Source organism: Ictalurus furcatus, chromosome 16 (assembly GCF_023375685.1).
Source record: "Ictalurus furcatus strain D&B chromosome 16, Billie_1.0, whole genome shotgun sequence".
NCBI lineage: Eukaryota > Metazoa > Chordata > Actinopteri > Siluriformes > Ictaluridae > Ictalurus > Ictalurus furcatus.
In genome coordinates, this window is record NC_071270.1 from 21754932 (window position 1) to 21775722 (window position 20791).

General features: G+C 38.2%; 1 protein-coding gene across 7 annotated transcripts; it reads left to right on the plus strand.

Annotated features, from left to right (window-relative positions):
- Window positions 1-732: 732 nt before the first annotated feature.
- On the plus strand, window positions 733-19831 carry ddhd2 (DDHD domain containing 2). 7 transcript variants are annotated; one of them, XR_008388164.1, is made up of 19 exons: window positions 733-1862; window positions 3437-3587; window positions 5416-5603; window positions 6584-6673; window positions 6827-6941; window positions 7581-7670; window positions 8062-8212; window positions 8389-8597; window positions 9552-9619; window positions 9833-9976; window positions 10639-10725; window positions 12585-12725; window positions 13046-13201; window positions 13688-13793; window positions 15152-15298; window positions 15723-15867; window positions 16104-16153; window positions 16810-16880; window positions 18057-19831. XR_008388164.1 is itself a non-coding variant. In XM_053645687.1 (18 exons), the coding sequence occupies exons 1-18, from the start codon at window positions 1848-1850 to the stop codon at window positions 16827-16829; spliced, it is 2073 nt and encodes a 690-aa protein (XP_053501662.1). In that variant the 5' UTR covers window positions 734-1847; the 3' UTR covers window positions 16830-19831. The 7 variants fall into 7 exon arrangements, 5 of the variants coding, with proteins under 5 accessions (XP_053501662.1, XP_053501661.1, XP_053501664.1 ...); XM_053645687.1 differs by having other exon boundaries at window positions 734-1862; window positions 16810-19831; XR_008388163.1 differs by having other exon boundaries at window positions 737-1862; window positions 16104-16880.
- Window positions 19832-20791: the final 960 nt, after the last annotated feature.

The window sequence follows — 20791 nt, forward strand, 5'->3', positions numbered from 1 at the left end:
TAAAAACGTTTCTAACCTCTATAGCATTTGAATGGAATGACGTACAGTCACACAACCAACTGTAAAGTGTTCATCTAGGTACCAGGTATAACGCACACCTTTTAGATTTTTGATATTTAACAAAATAAGCTATTAAATCATATATAAATATTGCCATGTATTTCACTACAGAATGGGCCCATACACAAAATATACCATTATTTAAAGCTCAATAACATTTGAAGGGAATGACTTACAGTCACACAACCAACTGTAAAGTGTTTATCTAGGTGTCAGGTATAATGCACACCTTTTAGATATCTGATATTTAAAAAAAAAACAAAAAACTATTAAATCATATGTAAATATTGCCATGTATTTCACTACCGAATGGGCCCATACACAAAATATACCATTATTTAAAGCGCAATAGCATTGTCTATAAGATGTCTTATACATGTCAAATTTATATGTGATTTATTAGCTTACTTTAATAAAGATAAATTATGCGTTATAGCTGACACCTAGAGGAACACTTTCCAGTTGGTTGTGTGACTGTAAGTCATTCCATTCAAATGCTACTGAGCTTTAAATAATGGTCTATTTTGTGTATGGGCCCATTCTGTAGTGAAATACATGGCAAAATTTATACATGATTTAATGGTTTATTTGATTAAATATCAGAAATCTAAAAGGTGTGCATTATAGCTGACACCTACATGAACACTTTACAGTTGGTTATATGACTGTAAGTCATTCCCTTCAAATCCTATTTAAGTTAGAACCGTGTTTAACAATGTCGTATGTAACTTTAGAGACGGTCCCTTAATTTCCACATATCTCGGAATACTGAACAACGAACGTCCAAACAACTTTATTCCAGTACTCCTCAGGCCCGTTATATAAACAGTGTCGGCAGCAATACAGCCTCAGAACCCGGATGAGACGTCAGCATCTGATTTGTCCAGAGCTCCACAGAAACGGACTACAAATAGCGCGTTTAGTCGTAACCTCTATTAATTTTCGGGGGGGAAAAGAATGCGTTTAAAAGATGTGTTTACGGCATCGTGTTTAATTTTTAATCCACGAGCGAACAGAATCTGAGTTAGAGGTTTAACAGAGCGGTTTAATTGAGCTGTTGCGCTACCGGAAGTGTTTGACTGTTTACTCTCCTTTTTGTCCAAGCGGTGTATCCGTAGGAGCGAGTGCGCGAGCCTGGTAGGATCTGCTGGTTTATAATGTTCCGTTAATGTGTCATACTATAAATTGTTTTGTACACCGTTGACGTTGAAATCAAATCGTGTGTTTTAATACTGTTTCTGTTTTAACGTGAACATTCTGAATTATTCACACTCCTTCATACTGAAGGGATGACCTTTAATTTAATAATGTATCCTATAGATTTAACACACAGCTGGAATGATCTGAATTAAATGTCCTAGTCGTTGTGAGAGATCTTTTCCGGTGGATTATAGTCTGATTTTGCTATCAAATATATAACTGCAACTGAATAACTGATCAAAGAGAAGAATAATAAAAATAGTAATAATAGCCACGCCCATTTTACATGGCTACAGTCTGTGTAGCTGGGTTGTTGTTGTTTTTTTTCCACTTAAATATGAATATCTCTGTAATGATCCTCTTACATGATTTAAAATGTTTCCATAGGTTTCCTACAAATATTAGTTTCTTATGTAATAAACCTGCAGTTTGACCTACAGTATATATCGGAGTCATCTTCTGATTATTATGACATTATTATCAGTGCAGTGAGTCAGAATAAACATGTGATATGACAGCATTGATCTTTATCAGATACAGACGGTGGTGCAAACAGTGAAGTCATTTCAAGGGGATTTTACACCAGAATGACAGGATCTATGGTAAAGGTTAAGTTTAGACACACTCATTCCTTATTTGTCTTTATTGTATTTCCACATTTTAGAATAATAATAATAAGGTCATCAAAACTCTGGAAGAACACAAATGGTACTATGGGAATTATGTTGTGATAAAAAAAAAAAAAAAAAAACCAAACTAAATAAAATATAATGTAGCATTTTAGCATTTTCAAAGTAGACACTTTTTTTTTTGCCTTAGAATTTCCAGAAATGTATTCTTGGTGTGTTCTCAACCGATTTCTTGAGGAATTTCCCTGAGATGCTTTTTAAACAGTAATAAAGGAGTTCACACCTACGCTGGACACTTATCGGCTGCTTTTTGGAATATTTCGCTCCGAGTCGTCCGTTTGAAAAAATTTTAAAAATCTGTAAATAAAATGTTAGTTTTCTAATGAAAGAAACGAATATGTTGGCACGATTATATTTTTGTCTACAACACCGATTTCAAACATTTAATCACACACCTTCAGATCAAAAAGGTTTTTAACATCATGCGAAACATTTCAGTCGAGTGTCCACAAACTTTTGACTGGTAGTATGTATGTATGTATGTATGTATGTATGTATGTATATCTGTCTATCTATCTATCGATATATGGATGGATCGATAGATATAGATGGATGATAGATAGATAGAGAGCGAGAGAGGTAATTAATTTTTTAGACTATTAACACCACTGCCAAAAGTGGGAGAGAAAGAAAATGTGTGAATGAAAGACAAGGAAGAGAGAGAGAGAGGGAAAAAATCTATCTATGATCCTTGGACACCACGGATTTATAAATAAATAAATAAATAATAATAATAATAATAATAATAATAATAATAAATTTTTAGCTAATATTACCCACAACTCCTTGTGCAAGGGAGGACGGAAGTTTGTTTTGCCGAATTCAACCTACAAACATGGCGGATGTGTGTAGCATAGGTGATGAGTCTTCAGTATTTAAGTGTAAGAACTTAAATATTAAGCACTAAACCTAAATATAAAGAAAAATTCATCAAGGGAATGGTACATTAAATTATATGGTATAAATTATATAAGGAATAATGAATGAAGAAAAGCTGAGTTTGTTTTCGGTGACAGTGTGCATAATTAGGCAACAGCGTTCTCTTCTGTTACATGACGTGTTAGTATTTCTCAGTACTTACATACTCTTTAGCTATACTCTCAAAAGTATGTACTTTTTCTTCACAAAAAGAGTACACGCTTCTTATTATCTGTCTAATAAAACCTTAGCTTTCTGATTTTGCTAAATCTCTCTCTCTCTCTCTCTCTCTCCTTTACTCTAAGCATGTGAGACGTGCTGAGGGTGGACAGTAGACAAGTAGGCCATCCTACCCTCATGTCCTTGACCAATTTAGTATGATATAAAGTGTTTCATTATAAACTCCGATTACACTGTGGTTTAATGCTGATTGAATGATTAACATTTAAAATGATAATTAATTGGTAAATGCATTTTTTTTTAAAAAGCACCCGGACCACATAAAGCAAGCTGCACAGTAGTGAACATGAAGGATGATGTGTGTGTAACGCGTGTAAATTTGGTGTCAGGGACAGACAGGAAGGAGGATGGACACACAGCCTGAGCCGTATACACCGGTGCGGTGGCACTGGTTCTATAAGCAGATGGCGGACGGCAGAGACTCATGGAAACCGTTCAGTACCGAAGACTCACAGACACTGGAGGATGCTCACACACACGGTCTGTGAGCACATTTATAATACAGTCTCCTAGTGTATGATGTGTTGTAGTGCGTGTTCATTTGATGGATTGATTTATCGTGTGTGTGTGTGTGTGTGTGTGTGTGTGTGTGTGTGTGTGTGTGTGTGATCAAAAGATGAATATGCGTTGAGCGATCAGAATCTTTTATTTCCTTATATTTACATCTAGATGTGTTAAACAACTCAGAACACGGCACTTTTTGCTTGAGCCCACCCATTTAGGTGGGCTCAGATAGGTGTTTCTTGCTGCCCAAGGTGTTCCATGTTAAATTGTTAAAAGTATTTATAGCTCTGAATGTCTAGAGGTCAAGATTAACCTCTACTAAAGTGATGTAAAGGCCAAAGAATTGAGAAAGAAAGGATTTTCTCATGATCCAAAACATAGATCATCTGTGAACACATGGTGGAGGTAGCGTCGTGGCTTGGGCTTGCATGGCTGCTTCTGGAATGAGCTGACTAATCTTTACTGATGATGTAACTCATGATGGTAGCAGCAGAATGAATTTAGAAGTTTACAGAAACATTCTGTCTGCCAGTTTACAGAGAAATGCATCCAGTCTATAGTAATTGGAAGGAATTTAATCATGCAGCAAGACAGTGACCCAAAATGCACTGCCCCAACACAACAAAGGACTTCATTGGGGGGAAAAGTGGAAGGTTTTAGACTGGCCAAGACCAGACCTTAACCCAGCTGAGCAGCATTTCACCTCCTGAAGAGGAGACTGAAGGGAGAAACCAAATGAATCAAACAACAACTGAAAGAAGCTGCAATATAGCGCTTTTCTAGACACTTAAAGTGCTTTACATAATATTGGGGGGGGGGGGGTGTTTGGGGGTGAATCTCCTCAACCACCAATAGTGTGTAGGATCCACCTGGATGATGCGACACAAGCCATAGTGCGCCAGAACGCCCACCACACACCAGCTATAAGTGTAGAGGAGAGAGTGATGTAGCCAATTCAGGGATGGGGATTATTAGGGGGCCATGATAGATAAGGGCCAGTGGGGGAATTTCGCCAGGACACTGGGGTTATACCCCTACTCTTTTACGAATAGTGTCCTGGGATTTTTAATGACCACAGAGAGTCAGGACCTCAGTTTAATGTCTCATCCAAAAGAGGGTGCTGTTTTTACAATATAGTGTCCTCACTTTACTGGGGCACTAGGCTACACACAAACCACAGGGTGAGCACCCCCTGCTGGTTTCACTAATAACACTTCCATCAGCAACCTCAGTTTTCCCCAGGAGATCTCCCATCCAGGTACTGACCAGGCTCAACCCTGCTTAGGTTCAGTAAGAAACCAGGCGAGAACTGCAGGGAGATATGGAGATATGGGTCTGGTAAGTTTATGATGTTAGTGGCTCACCACCTTGACGCACTTATTGCAAGCAAGGGATATGCAACCAAACATTAAGCGTTATTTACTTTAAGACTGTCTGTTCCAATACTTTTTCTCACTTAAAAATGGGGTGGTCTTCCACCAAAGGTACCATGTTCTAAGTTGTTTAACACATCATAAATAATCAAATATCAGGAAATGAGAGCTGAAATTCTGATCTGTCGTCTCATATTCATCTTTTGATCTCAAACCCAAATGGTCTTCAGTGTAAAGCAAAAACAAAAGAATTGGCCTTGCTGTTCCAATACATTTAGAGGGGACTGTATACACACATGCACACAGACATAAACCCTAACATATTATAGCACACTCTAATACATGCCAACACCTTAAGACACTCCAACTAACACATGCTAACATGTTCGATCCATTGACTCATTACTGTTACACTCTACTACAACATGTAGGTGGTGATGATGAGGTAGTGGTGGCCACAGAGGGCAGACGTTACGATGTGAGATTAAAGGAGCGACGTCGGTATGCTGTTTATTGGGATCAGGCTCCCTCTGAAGTGCGCAGATGTTCCTGGTTTCACAAAGGCAGCAAAGAGGTGTACTTCACTCCCTACACCGAGGAGATCAGTGACCTGCTGGAGGTCAGAGTCTTTTTCCTTTATTCAAGTTGCTCCTGTTGATTAGGCATATGCCTAACGCCAAATTTCTTCATTAAGTAGCAGAAGGGCAGATATATCTTCTACAAGTCTTTATATGGGGGGGAAGTCAGACATTTTTAAAAATACATGTCATGCGTCTTTCTTAGAGAAGGAACATCCCATAATAACCCTTTGGAATTACCTGTATTTCTGCACGAATTACTTCTAAAATTTGGTCTGAGCTTCATCCAAATAGACAAACACATGCCTTCTAAATGAATGAATCAATTTGATTAAAGACATTTGATTAACAATCCACAGTTCGAATAAAAGTATGTCCACTGGTGTAATTAATAACGTCACCAAACACTTTGTGTAACTGCTGATCAGGTCTGCAAACACGTTAGGAAAAATGTATACACCATACATCTGATGCTACCCCCACCATGCTTGAGAGTTTTTGGGTTGGGCAGCGATCCCGGTAAGTTCAGAAACATTTGTTCCTGGAACTGGAACTGTCTGTTTCCAGATAAACATTTTCTTTCCTGCACTGATTAATAGTTCTATATAAACAGTTGTTTAAATAGGTAGTAAATACAATGTCATGATGATATCACACATCTTAAATTTTTTTTATATCAGTTATATTAAACATAATGGGTTATCAAAAACATACATAAAAGTTTTTGGGAAGAAATGAATAAGCTCTTTTTACATCTCTTTGGCATCTGCATTTGTCTTTTTTTTCTTTTTACTGTTGTACTGGAGCTGCAGATCTGTTTAACTTGATCATTTTCTTTCCTTTGACTTTTGGTATTTTTCCCCCCAAATGTCTCCATTTCATTCGCTTTATTTTTGTGCTTCCTTAAATGTATTTTAATTTGACTTCTGTGTGGTATATGTTAAAGTGTCTTACCTGTATGTTAAATGGATGAATAAAATGTGCTATAGAAGTAAAAAACAACATGCTCGGTGTTCAACAGGAGGCCTACATGATCTCTGTGTCCCTCAACGAGTGGAAAAGAAATTTCGAGCTGCCAACAGGGGAAACGGTCATCCTTCACAACCCGAAGGTATTCTCCACAATCTGCTGCATAAGGCACAGTGCCCTCTACAGGGCCAAACGCGTATGACACGCTGCAGGCGTTTGTTTTTCAGTGTTTCCACTCAGAATGGCGTTTAAATGAAAAACCCAATTGAGTTTGTTATCTGTGTGTTTTCACCAGCTGATAATAGAGCACCAGTACGTTTCCTTGGAACGTCCTCCGTCTCCGAGTGAAAGAACACAAACCAGAACACTAAAGAGAGGCGTGGAGAATATTTCTGTGGAAATCCCTCAGGGTGAGTGCACAACAACTCAGATACAGCCATCCTATATTATAGGATGCCATAATATATTCAATATTGAACATATTGAGTAATAAATGGCTTGATGTGGTGTTACTGCCATAAAAAACACGAGTCAACAGCAAAAGGAACAGAAAACAAAAATCCAGATTCTGTGAATAGTCAAATCAGAAACGCCCCCAACCTTACACACCCAGCCTCTTGGTCTCGTTCTCATTTGCATACTGGATTTTGATGCATCATTGCCTGTTAAAAAACAAAACAAAAACAACAGAAAACGAGTTAGCTTGTTCAAGTCAATTCAATTTTATTTGTATAGCGCTTTTAACAATGGACATTGTCTCAAGGCAGCTTTACAGAAACATATAAACACAGGATACAGATTTTAAGTGTGTGCATTTATCCCTATTGAGTGAACCGGTGGTGAGGAAAAACTCCCTAAGATGATATGAGGAAGAAACCTTGAGAGGAACCAGACTCAGAAGGGAACCCGTCCTCTTTAGCTTGTCTCACTAACATATATGTTTCTTAAAAGAATTGAAAACATGAAATGACTTCACGGACAATTTTTTACACTTTGATAAATTGCAAGCCTAAGCTTGTTTCCTCATATGGTGTGTGTGTGTTGTGCAGGAGAACCGGACGCTGTGGATCACCTGGTGTTCATGGTTCATGGCATTGGGCCGGCGTGTGATCTACGTTTAAGAGGAATTGTGCAGTGCGGTGAGATTCCACATACAGACGCACACTTTACACGTTCCAAACAGCGATTCTCTTTGAATATTCTTCTTCCAGTTTCATGAATGAAAATTCAGATTTGAATCCTTTGACATGGTTGAATGGGTTTTTGGTCTGTGCTGCTTTGACAGAGACTTAGTCACTTGGTCAGTTGGAGAATCAGAAGTCTGGCCTTTTATTGATGGTCTTCAATCGAAGAGCTCAGTGCTGAAATAAATGCATGTTTTTTGTGAATACATAAAACAGTGGTGAAAAAATGTATATAAATAAAAGTGGTAGATGAAATAGAATTATTTTACATGTAATCAACAGGCACAATTTACTGTAACTGTATTATTACGGCAGTTATTGAGGTTTGCGTCCTCTCTCTTTTCAGTAAATGAGTTTCGCAGCGCTGCTCTCGCTCTCACCAAAAGTCATTTCAGCACCGGTGATGAAGAAAAAGCTGTGGGTCGAGTGGAGTTTCTGCCTGTTAACTGGCACAGAGTTCTACATGGAGAAACCACAGGGGTCGACAGGTTAAATATGTGATTAAATATTTTGGTTAAGTATGGATTACAGAATACTTAATGCACAGTACTAACAAAGTCAGTAACATGGATTAGGTCTTAAGAGGCAACGATAATTAGTTATATGCTTTTATAATTTACAAAAACAATCACGATCTTAACATCGTTAGACTGAATAAAGCACTTATTTGCAGAGATATGGAGCGGATCACTTTGCCTAGCATCAGCGGCCTGCGCCAGTTCGCCAATGACACAGTGTTGGACCTGTTCTTCTACAACAGTGCCACCTACTGTCAGACCATTGTAGACACAGTAGCCTCCGAGATCAACTACCTATACAACGTCTTTCTCCAAAGAAACCCACAGTTCACTGGAGCCGTGTCAGTGGCAGGACACAGCCTGGGTCTGTAAAGCAACCTTGTACTACTTTACACAACCTGGGTCTGTAAACCCACTTCACACCGCTGTATTACACAACCACTTTACACAACCTGGGTTTGTAAAGCATATAAAGCAACCTTATACTATTTTACACAACCTGGGTCTGTAAACCAACATTATACAGCTATATTACACAACCGTTTTACACAGCATGGGTCTGTAAACCAACATTATACAGCTGTATTACACAACCACTTTACACAGCCTGGGTCTGTAAAGCAACCTTATAATACTTTACACATTCTGGGTCTGTAAACCCACTTTACACAGCTGTATTACACAAGCACTTTACACAACCTGGGTTTGTAAAGCATATAAAGCAACCTTATACTACTTTACACAACCTGGGTCTGTAAACCAACATTATACAGCTATATTACACAACCGTTGTACACAGCATGGGTCTGTAAACCAACATTATACAGCTGTATTACACAACCACTTTACACAGCCTGGGTCTGTAAAGCAACCTTATAATACTTTACACATTCTGGGTCTGTAAGCCCACTTTACACAGCTGTATTACACAAGCACTTTACACAGCCTGGGTTTGTAAAGCATGTAAAGCAACCTTATACTACTTTACACAACCTGGGTCTGTAAGCCCACTTTACACAGCTGTATTACACAACCACTTTACACAGCCTGGGTTTGTAAAGCAACTTTATACTACTTTACACAACTTGGGTCTGTAAACCCACTTTACACAGCTGTTTTACACAACCACTTTACACACCCTGAGTCTGTAAAGCAACCTTATACAACTTTACACAACCTTTACACAGCCCAGGTCTGTGGATAACAGTAAAATGATAAAAGTATACGTATAACATGATAACAGTAAAATGTTACCACTAGTTAAGTTTGGTATACACTGCAGCGATTAATCTCGAAACAAAACTTCTTTTCCTCTTAGGTTCATTAATCCTCTTTGACCTCCTGACCAATCAGAAGACCGGAGCAGAAAGCACCAATGCAGAACAGGTTTGTTAGATAGCTCATTGATGTCCTCATGATGACATTTACGAAGTGAGGGTTAGCATCAGTAGATGGATGAGTTTGTTAAAATTGTGTTGTATTCAAGTTTCTTACATTTGAATACTTTTATTACCATGAGCGCAATGAACGTTTAAAAATTGGGACTGACAGAACTGAGGACTAAAATCAGCTTTGTGTGAATTTTTGTTTGTAATTCAGAATGGACAGTATGATGAAGACCTGGGCTCTTCCTCTGTGTCAGACTGCACTTCCTGTGAGAGTCTAGAAGAGGCACTAATGAGCATCGGCATGGAGGAACATCTCAGAATCCTACAGAGGGAACAATTGGACATGGAGTCTCTGGTGGGGTTTATTTTTTTTCCCCTTCATTTTTGTTTGGGCCACGTTAATTATTCCTTTACGCTTACACACCTGAGTCCAAAAGAATTGTTTTTATTCCATCAGTTATCAAACTCTAATTTTTCAAACTACTCTCCGTCATTATTTCCTAATATAAAAGTCAAACGCAGATGTGTTTTAAAGGTGCATTAGGTAAAATGAGTCTTTTTATTTTTTTCTTCAAGATTAGATCTCTAACAAATCTCAAACCTCAAAACCGCCATGAGGATCTCTGGTGACTATAAAATGACTGACAGGAGGTGCATCCATATACAGTACAAACAAGCACTGAAAGTCACTTTTCCACTTTTTCTAAGGCCATGGCTTAATGCCTTGTTTTTAACATATTCTACATAATCGTCCAGGTTATTTGTACAAGTAAGGACTAAAAAAAATCTACTATTGCACCTTTAATCTACCGGAAGTAGTAGTGAAAGAGATAGAGGTATAATAATGAATTTGGTATTAACTCTGTGTGTGTGTGTGTCTGTGTGTGTGTGTGTGGAGTGTATGTTTGTTACCATCTAAACAAAATATGTGCTGATAACAGGAGATCTGGGTCGATTTAATATATTCTAAATACAGGATCTGCCTAATATATTGCTTATTGATTCAAATTGTCCCAGATGCTGTGCTCCGAGAGCGACCTGAGAGATCTAGGAATCCCGCTTGGCCCTTGCAAGAAGATTCTGAACTATGTGAAGAAATGGAAGGTATTAAATGCTGTGCTTTTGAGATATTACAGTCTTCCTGTTTCATTACCTTGGCTGTTAAATGAAAGTGTGCTCAGTTTCTCGTTTGGATTTAAAAACGGAAAAATCTAGACCTAAAAAAAAATCAAGTACTTATAATGGAGGATCAAAAATGACCAATTATTTTAGGAGCGGGACAACACTGGATCAAATATGTAACTGGTATATTTTGTGAATTATAGATTATATGTTACAGCCTGCTTTAAAGGAAAGGTTCAGGCACAAATAAAATGTACACAGTGTAGTCAGGTAGCCAAGACATGTTTAACGTCCAACATTTGCTTATTTAGTTTTGCACTGGTGCGATGAGGCTAATTTAGCTAACTAACAAGCCTTTTTTTATTATTATTATTTTTTTTTTTTTTACATAAATATGTGCATCAGACCTCCTCAGGCTCTTCAATGAATCCACACAGACTTGATGATGTGGTAACTTCCTACAATCTAGAACCATGAACCATGAACCTGAGCCTGTATCTAAACACAGTAACGTTATGGGGCAGCCATCTTGGGCAAGCTTTTTTCCTTAGCGTAATTTGATATCATTTTGGAGCAAGATGCCAAGAGAAAGAGACGGATCATTCACAACACATCTTCTTAGTTATACCCCACACTTGCCTTCTATGTGAATGGAAAACGCTAATGTGCCCCTGCTCCCAAAGACTGAAAATGTAAATACAGTATACACGTTACTGTACCTGCTATTTAATACAGTCGTTTCTTTTGTAATTCTGTTTTGTAGATTATGTAAATTACTGTATATAATGTCATCAGAAGTGGGTGCACAAAGATTTGAGCACACCTTTAGGAAAACACATGCTTTTACCACCCTGAATGACAGCATGCCCGCAAAGTGTTTTATTTCTCTTATACTATAGCAATTTAACAATGATATCCTACTTTTTATGTTATATTTTGGGGCACGTGGCTCAGTGGTCAGCAAGTTTTTGTCACAACTCGGGGTTGGGGGTTCAATTCCCGCTTCTGCCCTGTGTGCACGGAGCTTGCATGTCTCCCTGTGCTTCAGGGGTTTCCTCCAGGTACTCTGGTTTCCTCTAACAAACCAAAGACATGTATTGTAGGCTGATTGGCATTTCTGATTCGTGTAGTGTGCGATTGTGCCCTGTGATTGGTTGGCACCCTGTCCAGGGTGTTATTTAGAATAACACCCTATTTAGAATTATTACTTAGAAAAGAGCGACACAACGTATTTTGACATATTATTTATAGTTGCATGTAATGTTGTGGGATGTCTGCGAGACTTACTTCCTGTTATCGTTTTGAGTTACGACTTTACCTCTAACTGAAAGCATAAATGTCTCCATACAGAAAGGCTCACTGTCAACAAATACACATGTTTTTAGAATTTGTTTTTGTGGCATGTCTGTCATACAAGTGTCTGTGTAAGTTCAGACTATATAAACGATAACATATTAGAACGAGCTCATTAATAAAAACCTTGATGCTGGAACTATTGTCAGAGCTGCTGTTACAGAAAATTAATCGACACTTTCTGCCCAATCAGAATTGAGAATTCAACGATGCAGTGATATAAGCAGACTTCTTACAATTAAAGCTAATTAAACTGAAAATGATAGTACAAATATTAATACATATATGAATAAAGATTATAATAATTAGAACACTTTTCCTACAAAATAAATTGTTTAACAGTCACTCTGGTGAGAATTATATCCGACTTCCTGTCAGACAGCGTGGCGCTGCAGAGTGTTTGTCTGGAAGTTAGCGCTGATATAAGTCTATTGTCTTGGAGTGAGGTGTTTTTTGTCCTGACCCTGATTTTCCCCTCACTGATCCAGCACAGATCTGTGTCCCACACCGGAAACCATCCCTCTCATACGGAAGAGAGAAATTCTCCTGAAATTCAGAGTCTCATTCGAGAGAGTCGGCCGAAGACCAGCGCCATTGACTACCAGCACTTTGATGTGGGGATCGGACAGGTACTAACGTTATATTTGGTATATTAGAACGTAAAGAAAAGGTTAATGTGGAGATAATGGCCGAATTTAAAAAGGGAGAGGATGATCCTCAGAATTGGCCTATTAACTTTAATTCGATTACAGAAATGAATGAAAACGGCACATTATTCTTGTCTGAGAAAGTTGTTTAATGTTCAGGTACACACACTCTCACACAAAGGATTTACTTGGCGAGCCTGCTGAACAATACTCTGATATGACACTAGATACCAAACCCAGTCCAACGCCCTTTGTGTTATAAATGAACCTGTTGTTTTTTTTTTTTTTTCCCTTTCCTGCAGGTATCTATTAATTACCCACAGCTCAGCTTCCACCCCCGGGCCTTCTTTGCCTTCGGCTCTCCTATTGGAATGTTCCTGACCGTCCGAGGCCTGAAGAGGATTGACCCCAACTACAGCTTCCCCACCTGCAGCAGCTTCTACAACATCTTCCATCCTGTGCGTCTGCTTTACTAAAACCACAGTTATTCAACTCGGACCACTTTCTTTTATCACTAATAATACTGTAAATAGTGTACAGGAGATCGAGTAATGGCTTGATGGATAAAAGCAAGTTTCAAATTTCACTTCGAATCAAATCTTCAGTTCATTCAGGGATTTTTTTTTTTTGCATCACTAAAAATAGAAAAAAAAATCATCAATAACTACTAATATACAACTATGTAAAAAGGAATTTGTCACATTTGTGCCACATAACTTTTTTTTATTAATTTATTATTATTTATTAAGGGTTTTTTTTTTTTTACTTCATTCAAATTCCTTTTACATTTGAAACATAACTATATTAACTATATACAGTATGTTATATGGACATTTTGACACACTAAGGGGGAAACTGTGTTTTATTTTTGGCTGAGCTGTTTCTTTAATAAACAGGTTGTTTAGCTGAATCAGATGCTAAAACATGCGCATCATTTTGTGTAGTTTGATCCGGTGGCGTACAGGATCGAGCCCATGATTTTGCCTCCAGATGTGGAGGTAGCACCCATGCTGATGCCCCATCACAAGGGCAGGAAGAGGATGCACCTGGGTAAATTCTGCTACTTTATTAGCTAACGGTCTTTTAATCGTGTGAGTTGGTGCGTGAGTTTTCATGTGAGTGTGGTTGCTGCTTCAGTTCGAGAGCGAGTTCAAGTATAAGTGGTGTGAGTACAGTATGAGTGTAAGTTAGAGTACAAGTGCAGTGTGAGTGTGATAGTATAAGTTTGAGTGAGTGCTAGTGTGAGAGTGTAAGTTTGAGTGAGAGTGTAAGTTTGAGTATGAGTGCTAGTGTGAGAGTGATAGAGTGAGAATGTAAGTTTGAGTGAGTGCTAGTGTGAGAGTGTAAGTGTGAGTGCTAGTGTGAGAGTGTAAGTTTGAGTGTGAGTGCTAGTGTGAGAGTGTAAGTTTGAGTGTAAGTTTGAGTGTGAGTGCTAGTGTGAGAGTGTAAGTTTGAGTGTGAGTGCTAGTGTGAGAGTGTAAGTTTGAGTGTGAGTGCTAGTGTGAGAGTGTAAGTTTGAGTGAGAATGCTAGTGTGAGAGTGTAAGTTTGAGTGAGTGCTAGTGTGAGAGTGTAAGTTTGAGTGTGAGTGCTAGTGTGAGAGTGTAAGTTTGAGTGTGAGAGTGTAAGTTTGAGTGTGAGAGTGTAAGTTTGAGTGTGAGAGTGCGTTTGAGTGTGAGCTAGTGTGAGAGTGTAAGTTTGAGTGTGAGTGCTAGTGTGAGAGTGTAAGTTTGAGTGAGAGTGTAAGTTTGAGTGAGTGTTAGTGTGAGAGTGTAAGTTTGAGTGTGAGTTTGTGAGTGAGAGTGCAGTGTGTCAGTGTGAGAATGTAAGTTTGAGTGTGAGTGCTAGTGTGAGTTTGTGAGTGAGAGTGCAGTGTGTCAGTGTGAGAATGTAAATGTGAGTGCTAGTGTGAGTTTGTGAGTGAGAGTGCAGTGTGTCAGTGTGAGAATGTAAGTGTGAGTGCTAGTGTGAGTTTGTGAGTGAGAGTGCAGTGTGTCAGTGTGAGAATGTAAGTGTGAGTGCTAGTGTGAGTTTGTGAGTGAGAGTGCAGTGTGACAGTGTGAGAATGTAAGTGTGAGTGCTAGTGTGAGTTTGTGAGTGAGAGTGCAGTGTGTCAGTGTGAGAATGTAAGTTTGAGTGTGAGTGCTAGTGTGAGTTTTTGAGTGAGAGTGCAGTGTGTTAGTGTGAGAGTATAAGTTTGAGTGAGTGCTAGAGTGCGAGTGTAAGTATGAGTGAGAGTGCAGTGTGTTAGTGTGAGTTTGAATGTAAGTTAGAGTGTGAGTACAGTGCGAGTTACCCAGAGTGCGAATGTTCGCGTTAATGCGAGTTTGAGAGCGAGTGTGTGTGTTTCCAAGTATAAGTTTGAGACCGAGTTACAGTGTAAATTTGAATGTGCCGTGTTCTGTACAGAGCTGAAGGAAGGTCTGACACGCGTCGGTTCAGACCTGCTGGGGTCTTTACGGACAGTCTGGCAGAGTTTCTCCCAACTTCCTGCTCCGGCGCTGGCTGGGGGAAATGACACGTCTACAGCAGTGTGCACAGTCGAGGAAATGGAAAGTGAGTCATTAAATTCCACACTGTGTAACTGCTGTGTGTGTGTGTGTGTGTGTGTGTGTGTGTGTGTGTGTGTGTGTGTGTGTGTGTCTTGGATGACATTTGCCTTGGGTTGGGTTGGTATTGCCGTATGCTTGGGATTTAGAAAGATGCTATGAAAAACAAACTACGTGTTATTACTACTATAATTAAATTCAAAATAAGAAAATAACCAAGCAAGGTCCTGTCTAAAAAATTATGTTCCTCCAACCCCAAATGTACTAACGACATGTTTAGTGTCTGAAGTTTGCTCCTTTTAATGTGCACTACAGCTAAAAGTCTACCACTTTAGCCTTGTGCACAATGCTTAAATCATCACATACTGCTGCTTTAAACATCAGGCATCACATACTGCTGCTTTAATAAGCCATGTTTCCATTTCCATCAGCCTCACCACTGGAACAGGAGGAGAAAAAAATGATCCAGGTGGGGAAGCTGAACGGTGGCCGGCGTATCGATTATGTTCTTCAAGAGAAACCGATCGAAAGCTTTAACGAATATCTGTTCGCCATTCAGAGTCACCTGTGCTACTGGTGAGAGAACCGGGAAACAAACACACACACACACACAGACAACATCCATCAAATTCAATTTAAAATACATTGTGTGCTAATGGTCCACCCCAAAATGACCGTTCTTGTACATCACAGCTTCCTATTTTCCAATATTTAAACGCAGTGTTAGGGTTATACATTTCAACTCATATTGTCCTTGTTCATATCATTATGAAGGTCAAAAACATACATAAATTCCTTTTTTTCTTTTGCAGGGAGTCGGAGGACACAGCTCTGCTGGTTCTCAAGGAGGTCTACAAGAATGGTGATTGCAAATCTCCTCAGCAGTAGAGAACCCATCCCATGGGGTTGTCTGTGATAATACTGTTATGTGTGATGATAACTTTTTACAAAACTAAGCAACGTTTATTCTCCATGTTCAAGTTTACATATGTAACCTTTTAAAGGTGCAGTTTGTAATTACACAGGCCTATAATAATTACTGAATTTCACACATGCCTGTGATTTGTAATATTGCCATACACTGGCTAGTTTCTTCATTAGATAGATAGATGATGATGTACTTTATTACAGGCTTTTTTTTGGCCCAGAATTGGCTCCGCCCCCAGTCGTTACATAGCTGCTCAACCTTGCCTTTTTAATTTTTTAAAAAAAGGCAACCCACAAGGCATATGTAGTTTGAAGACGTTTGTGTGTATTAAACCAGAGTTAGCCTAGCAAGCAGCAGAGGGCAGAAAAAAAATTACAAACTGCTCCTTTAAACTAGCAATACACAACTTTCAATTCTCAAGGACCAGGTGCTATAGGGTTTCCACCCTACCTGTATGAGAGTCAGATGACAATAAGCGCACAAATTATTTAATTAAGTAGCAGTGATTTAGAAACATACAGGACTGCATTTCAACATAAAGGCCAAGTTTGATTACTTGTGGTTACCTCAGATTTGTGCCATGTTCACAGCGAGGCCAGTAATCTGCTGATAGGAGGAGAGGAGTGCGAAATGGGGACGAAGTGGATTTGAGATGCCTTCAGTACGTAGAACTGGTCATTTCTTGTTTTCGACATTCAACACCTCACGCTTGCTAATCAAGTGAAAACACTGTTGCTAGGCAACTGGAAATCATGGATTGGGAGCATAAGCTAGCTAATGGCTAGCTAGCTAAACAAAAAGAAAGAAAGAAAGAAAAGGCACTTAGCACTGACCACTTATCAAATTTCAATTGACTCCTCTGTACTAAGACATGTTTTTGTAATAATATAATATTGTAATAACTGTAACAGCTAACTGCATAAAAATATTTGTATTATTTCTAGATTTAAAAAAAAAATTCTGTAAAAGTTTAAACCAACTGGCTAATACAGAAAGCAAAAGCTCATTTGTAATGTGACTTGACATGACTTGATGGCATGCTAGCATTACACTCACTAGCTTGCAGAGTGTATCCTTAGCTAGCTGGTTAAGAATGAAACAATTCTTTGTGCTAAATATTTCCATACTGAAAGATTTTTGTAATGGCCCTGTTCTAAATCTGTTTATGTTAAGAAAATGTCTAAATGCTAAATATTAGGATCGTGTCATCTTTTTTTTCTTTTCTTTTCTTCTTCAAACTATTGTAGTTAGCTGTATGACTAACTGTTAGCTGTATGGCTAGTTTTAAGTCTTGAGGCATCTCAGAATCTCACCTTGTTTCAGAATCCTCTACAACATGAGAACAGATTTGCCAGTAAAACAATATATTCAGTGAACCTAGCCTGTGGCTCCATTCCAAACACTATAATTAACATTTATAACCTTATTTTTCGGTCATGTGTAACACTCTCTGAGCCAGTTTCAAGCACTAGATCTAAAGTATAGCATTAAGTTTCACAGACAGTTTATACCATAATCAGTATTGCAGTCTCAGGTTTGGAGACTGTGGCTACTACCAAAAGCATGCTGACTGAATAGTACACCACTGTAGGAATGGTTTATTTAGCACACAGTGGTTCTCCTGGGACTTTGTGCACTGCCTGTTTTAGTGTTTTCCTTGCTTTAACATACTTTTTATTACTTCATTAAGGCCTTAACTGTTGTTTGAAGTGACTCTGGTGTACAGTATGTCTATACTTGTTTAATGTTCGCTAAGTTGAACACTTTCCATTCACTTTAATAGGAACACTCGTACACCTCAAACACCTATGCTAATTCAAATAATCACTCTTTAAAGCCATGAGCAGAAAAGCATCTCAGCATGCACAAAACATCAAACCTTGAAGTGGATGGGCTACAGCATCAGAAGAGCACACTGGGTTCCTATCCTTTCGGACAAGAACAGGCACAGACTAACCAAATCTGGACAGTTAAAGGTTATAATGTGTACTTTGATGTGAACATTAACTGAAGCTCCTGTATCTGGACACCAATTTATTTATGCATTGCGCTGCTGCCACATGATTGGCTGACTAGATAACTGCATGAATATTCACGTGTACAGTTGTTCCTAATAAAGTGGACAGTGAGTGCACATCGATAGATTTTATTTCACATGAATGTACTTAAAACCTTCTCCATTTACCTCGACAGAAAGTAAGGACGCTGTGTCAGCGTGTCTTTAAAGAAGAAAAATCGAGTTGACACGAGATTAATTCGTGAGGTGGTGGAAGGGGGCAGGGCTTCCAGGGAGTCAGTCAATATCAGAGAGTTCAAAATTGCTAATCATTTAGGATTCAATAATTCAGTTACAAATTACCAACCACTATGTGGTCATTGTGCAACAACTTTTCATTACATTTATATATGTTAGCCCACTTAGGTATCCATCTTGCCATCATTTTTTTTTTTTTTTTTGTGCCAATTTTTGCAGAAGTAGAGTTAATTGTAAAGGTTTACACTGCAATTATATAGGTAACTATTCAAGGAATATGATTCTCCACTGAGTATTTAGACACCACTAGAAATTAGATGTACTTCAAATAATGCACTATATGGTAAGCAGGAAACAAATTCAGGCACATAAAAGGTATTTTGTGCTGTAACACATCTGATTCAGTTCATGCCTTCATTATGTAAAACGTGTTCATTAGAGAGCAGCAGAAGTGAAACCGGATGAGCAATTTCATTGAAATATTCTAACTTATTTCATATTTAACCAGTGTTTTAAAACTTTTCCATTTCATCAAAGGATTGCAGTTGACATATTAATGTTTTGTAATAAATATAATACATATTTTAATGTCTCAATGTATTATAATAAATACTTTATACACCTACAGTTTCTCCAATACTTCCTGTCAGTATGCTACACATGTATAGACTGTTTTTGCTAGTGTTGTAGTACTTGAGACTGGTCTTTGTATTGAGACTGGTCTTGAGAGCACAAATCGATGGTCTCGGTTTTTTCATAAACTCAGGTGAAATTTTGGTCAGTCTTATCTTGGTCTCAGCCTATGAAGACTCAGATATTTTTTCAGTGCCACCCAAGACCATAACGTCATTTCCATGAACAAGTACTTTGTAATGTTCCCATTACAGTACAAAATGTAAATGTCTGTCTCTGCATGTGGACTTCTTTAGTGCCTATAAATGTCAAGTGCCTATGACTATGTGGGCAGTGGTAGCCCATTGATTAAGATGTTGGACTATTGAGCGGAAGGTTGTAAATTCAAATCCCAGCACTACCAATCTTCCACTGCTGGGCCCTTGAGCAAGGCCCTTAACCCTCAAATGCTCAATTAGATACATGCAGTTCGCTCTGGATAAGGATTTCTGCTAAAATGCCATAAATGTAAATATTTCAGTATACTTCATCTTCTTACGTTCAAAATAATATAGCACAAGTAGTTGTAACGCACAGCTGGATTTGGTTTCAGAAAGTTTTATAAGCCTGAGCAAATTCAAGTTTTTAATGCATTTTATTTACCTGCTGTGTGAAGATACAACAACCAGCAAAGGAACACATCTGAGCATCTGGTCTCGGTCTTGACATGGAGTCGGCCATGTGTGGTGTTGCCCTTCTGTCATACTCGGACTTGACTCGGACTCAGTTGGCTATGGTCAGTCAAGACCAAGACCATAGCCAATTGAGTCCGAGTCAACTTAGTCTGAGTCAATAAGCTATTTGCAAAAACTAGTGTTTGCCAACACTAGTTTCACATAATGTTTATACACTTATTTCAACGATAGGCCATTATAACTAGCTTTTAATGTATTTTTAAAGATGTTTTTCTTGCCATTGACTTTAAATTGTGCTTTATGTGTTTAAAACAACTTTTTGCAGGTAACTTGTTTTCAAATACGTCGTAAAAAAAAACTACATTTCCCATACACCATAGCAACCATTAGCATGAGGCTTCGCTAATTAACTAGCAGGAATGCTCGCTATGGTGTAGTTTAACGGTGTTTAACCGTGGTTAAACAATTAATTGCAGGACGTTGTTACTGTTATACTCTGGAAAATACTGAAAACGTTATATTCCGTAAAGTTTTTCATGGTTTACAAATGTTTTATTTTACTTAGCTAGCCACTTAGCTAGCTTGCGAATTGGCGTACGGCCACAATGCCCGGATGAGGCGGTGCGCTCTGATTGGTTGAAACTACTACTACTACTGCTGCATTGATGAAACGTGTATATACAGTTTCAACCAATCAGAGCTCACCGCCTCATCCGGGCATTGTGGCCGTACATACATACATACATACATACTTACATACATACATACATATATATATATATATATATATATATATATATATATATATATATATATATATAATATTATATATTATATATATATTATATATATATGTGTGTATTTACATATGTGTATATGTATTTTTTTTCTGAAAATAAATAAATACTTGATAGGTGAGAAATAAATAAGTAAAACCCACAAGCTAATCAAAGAACATTTCGGATCATGAATTGAATTAGATGTGTGTGTAACAGAAAATACATCCGCAGC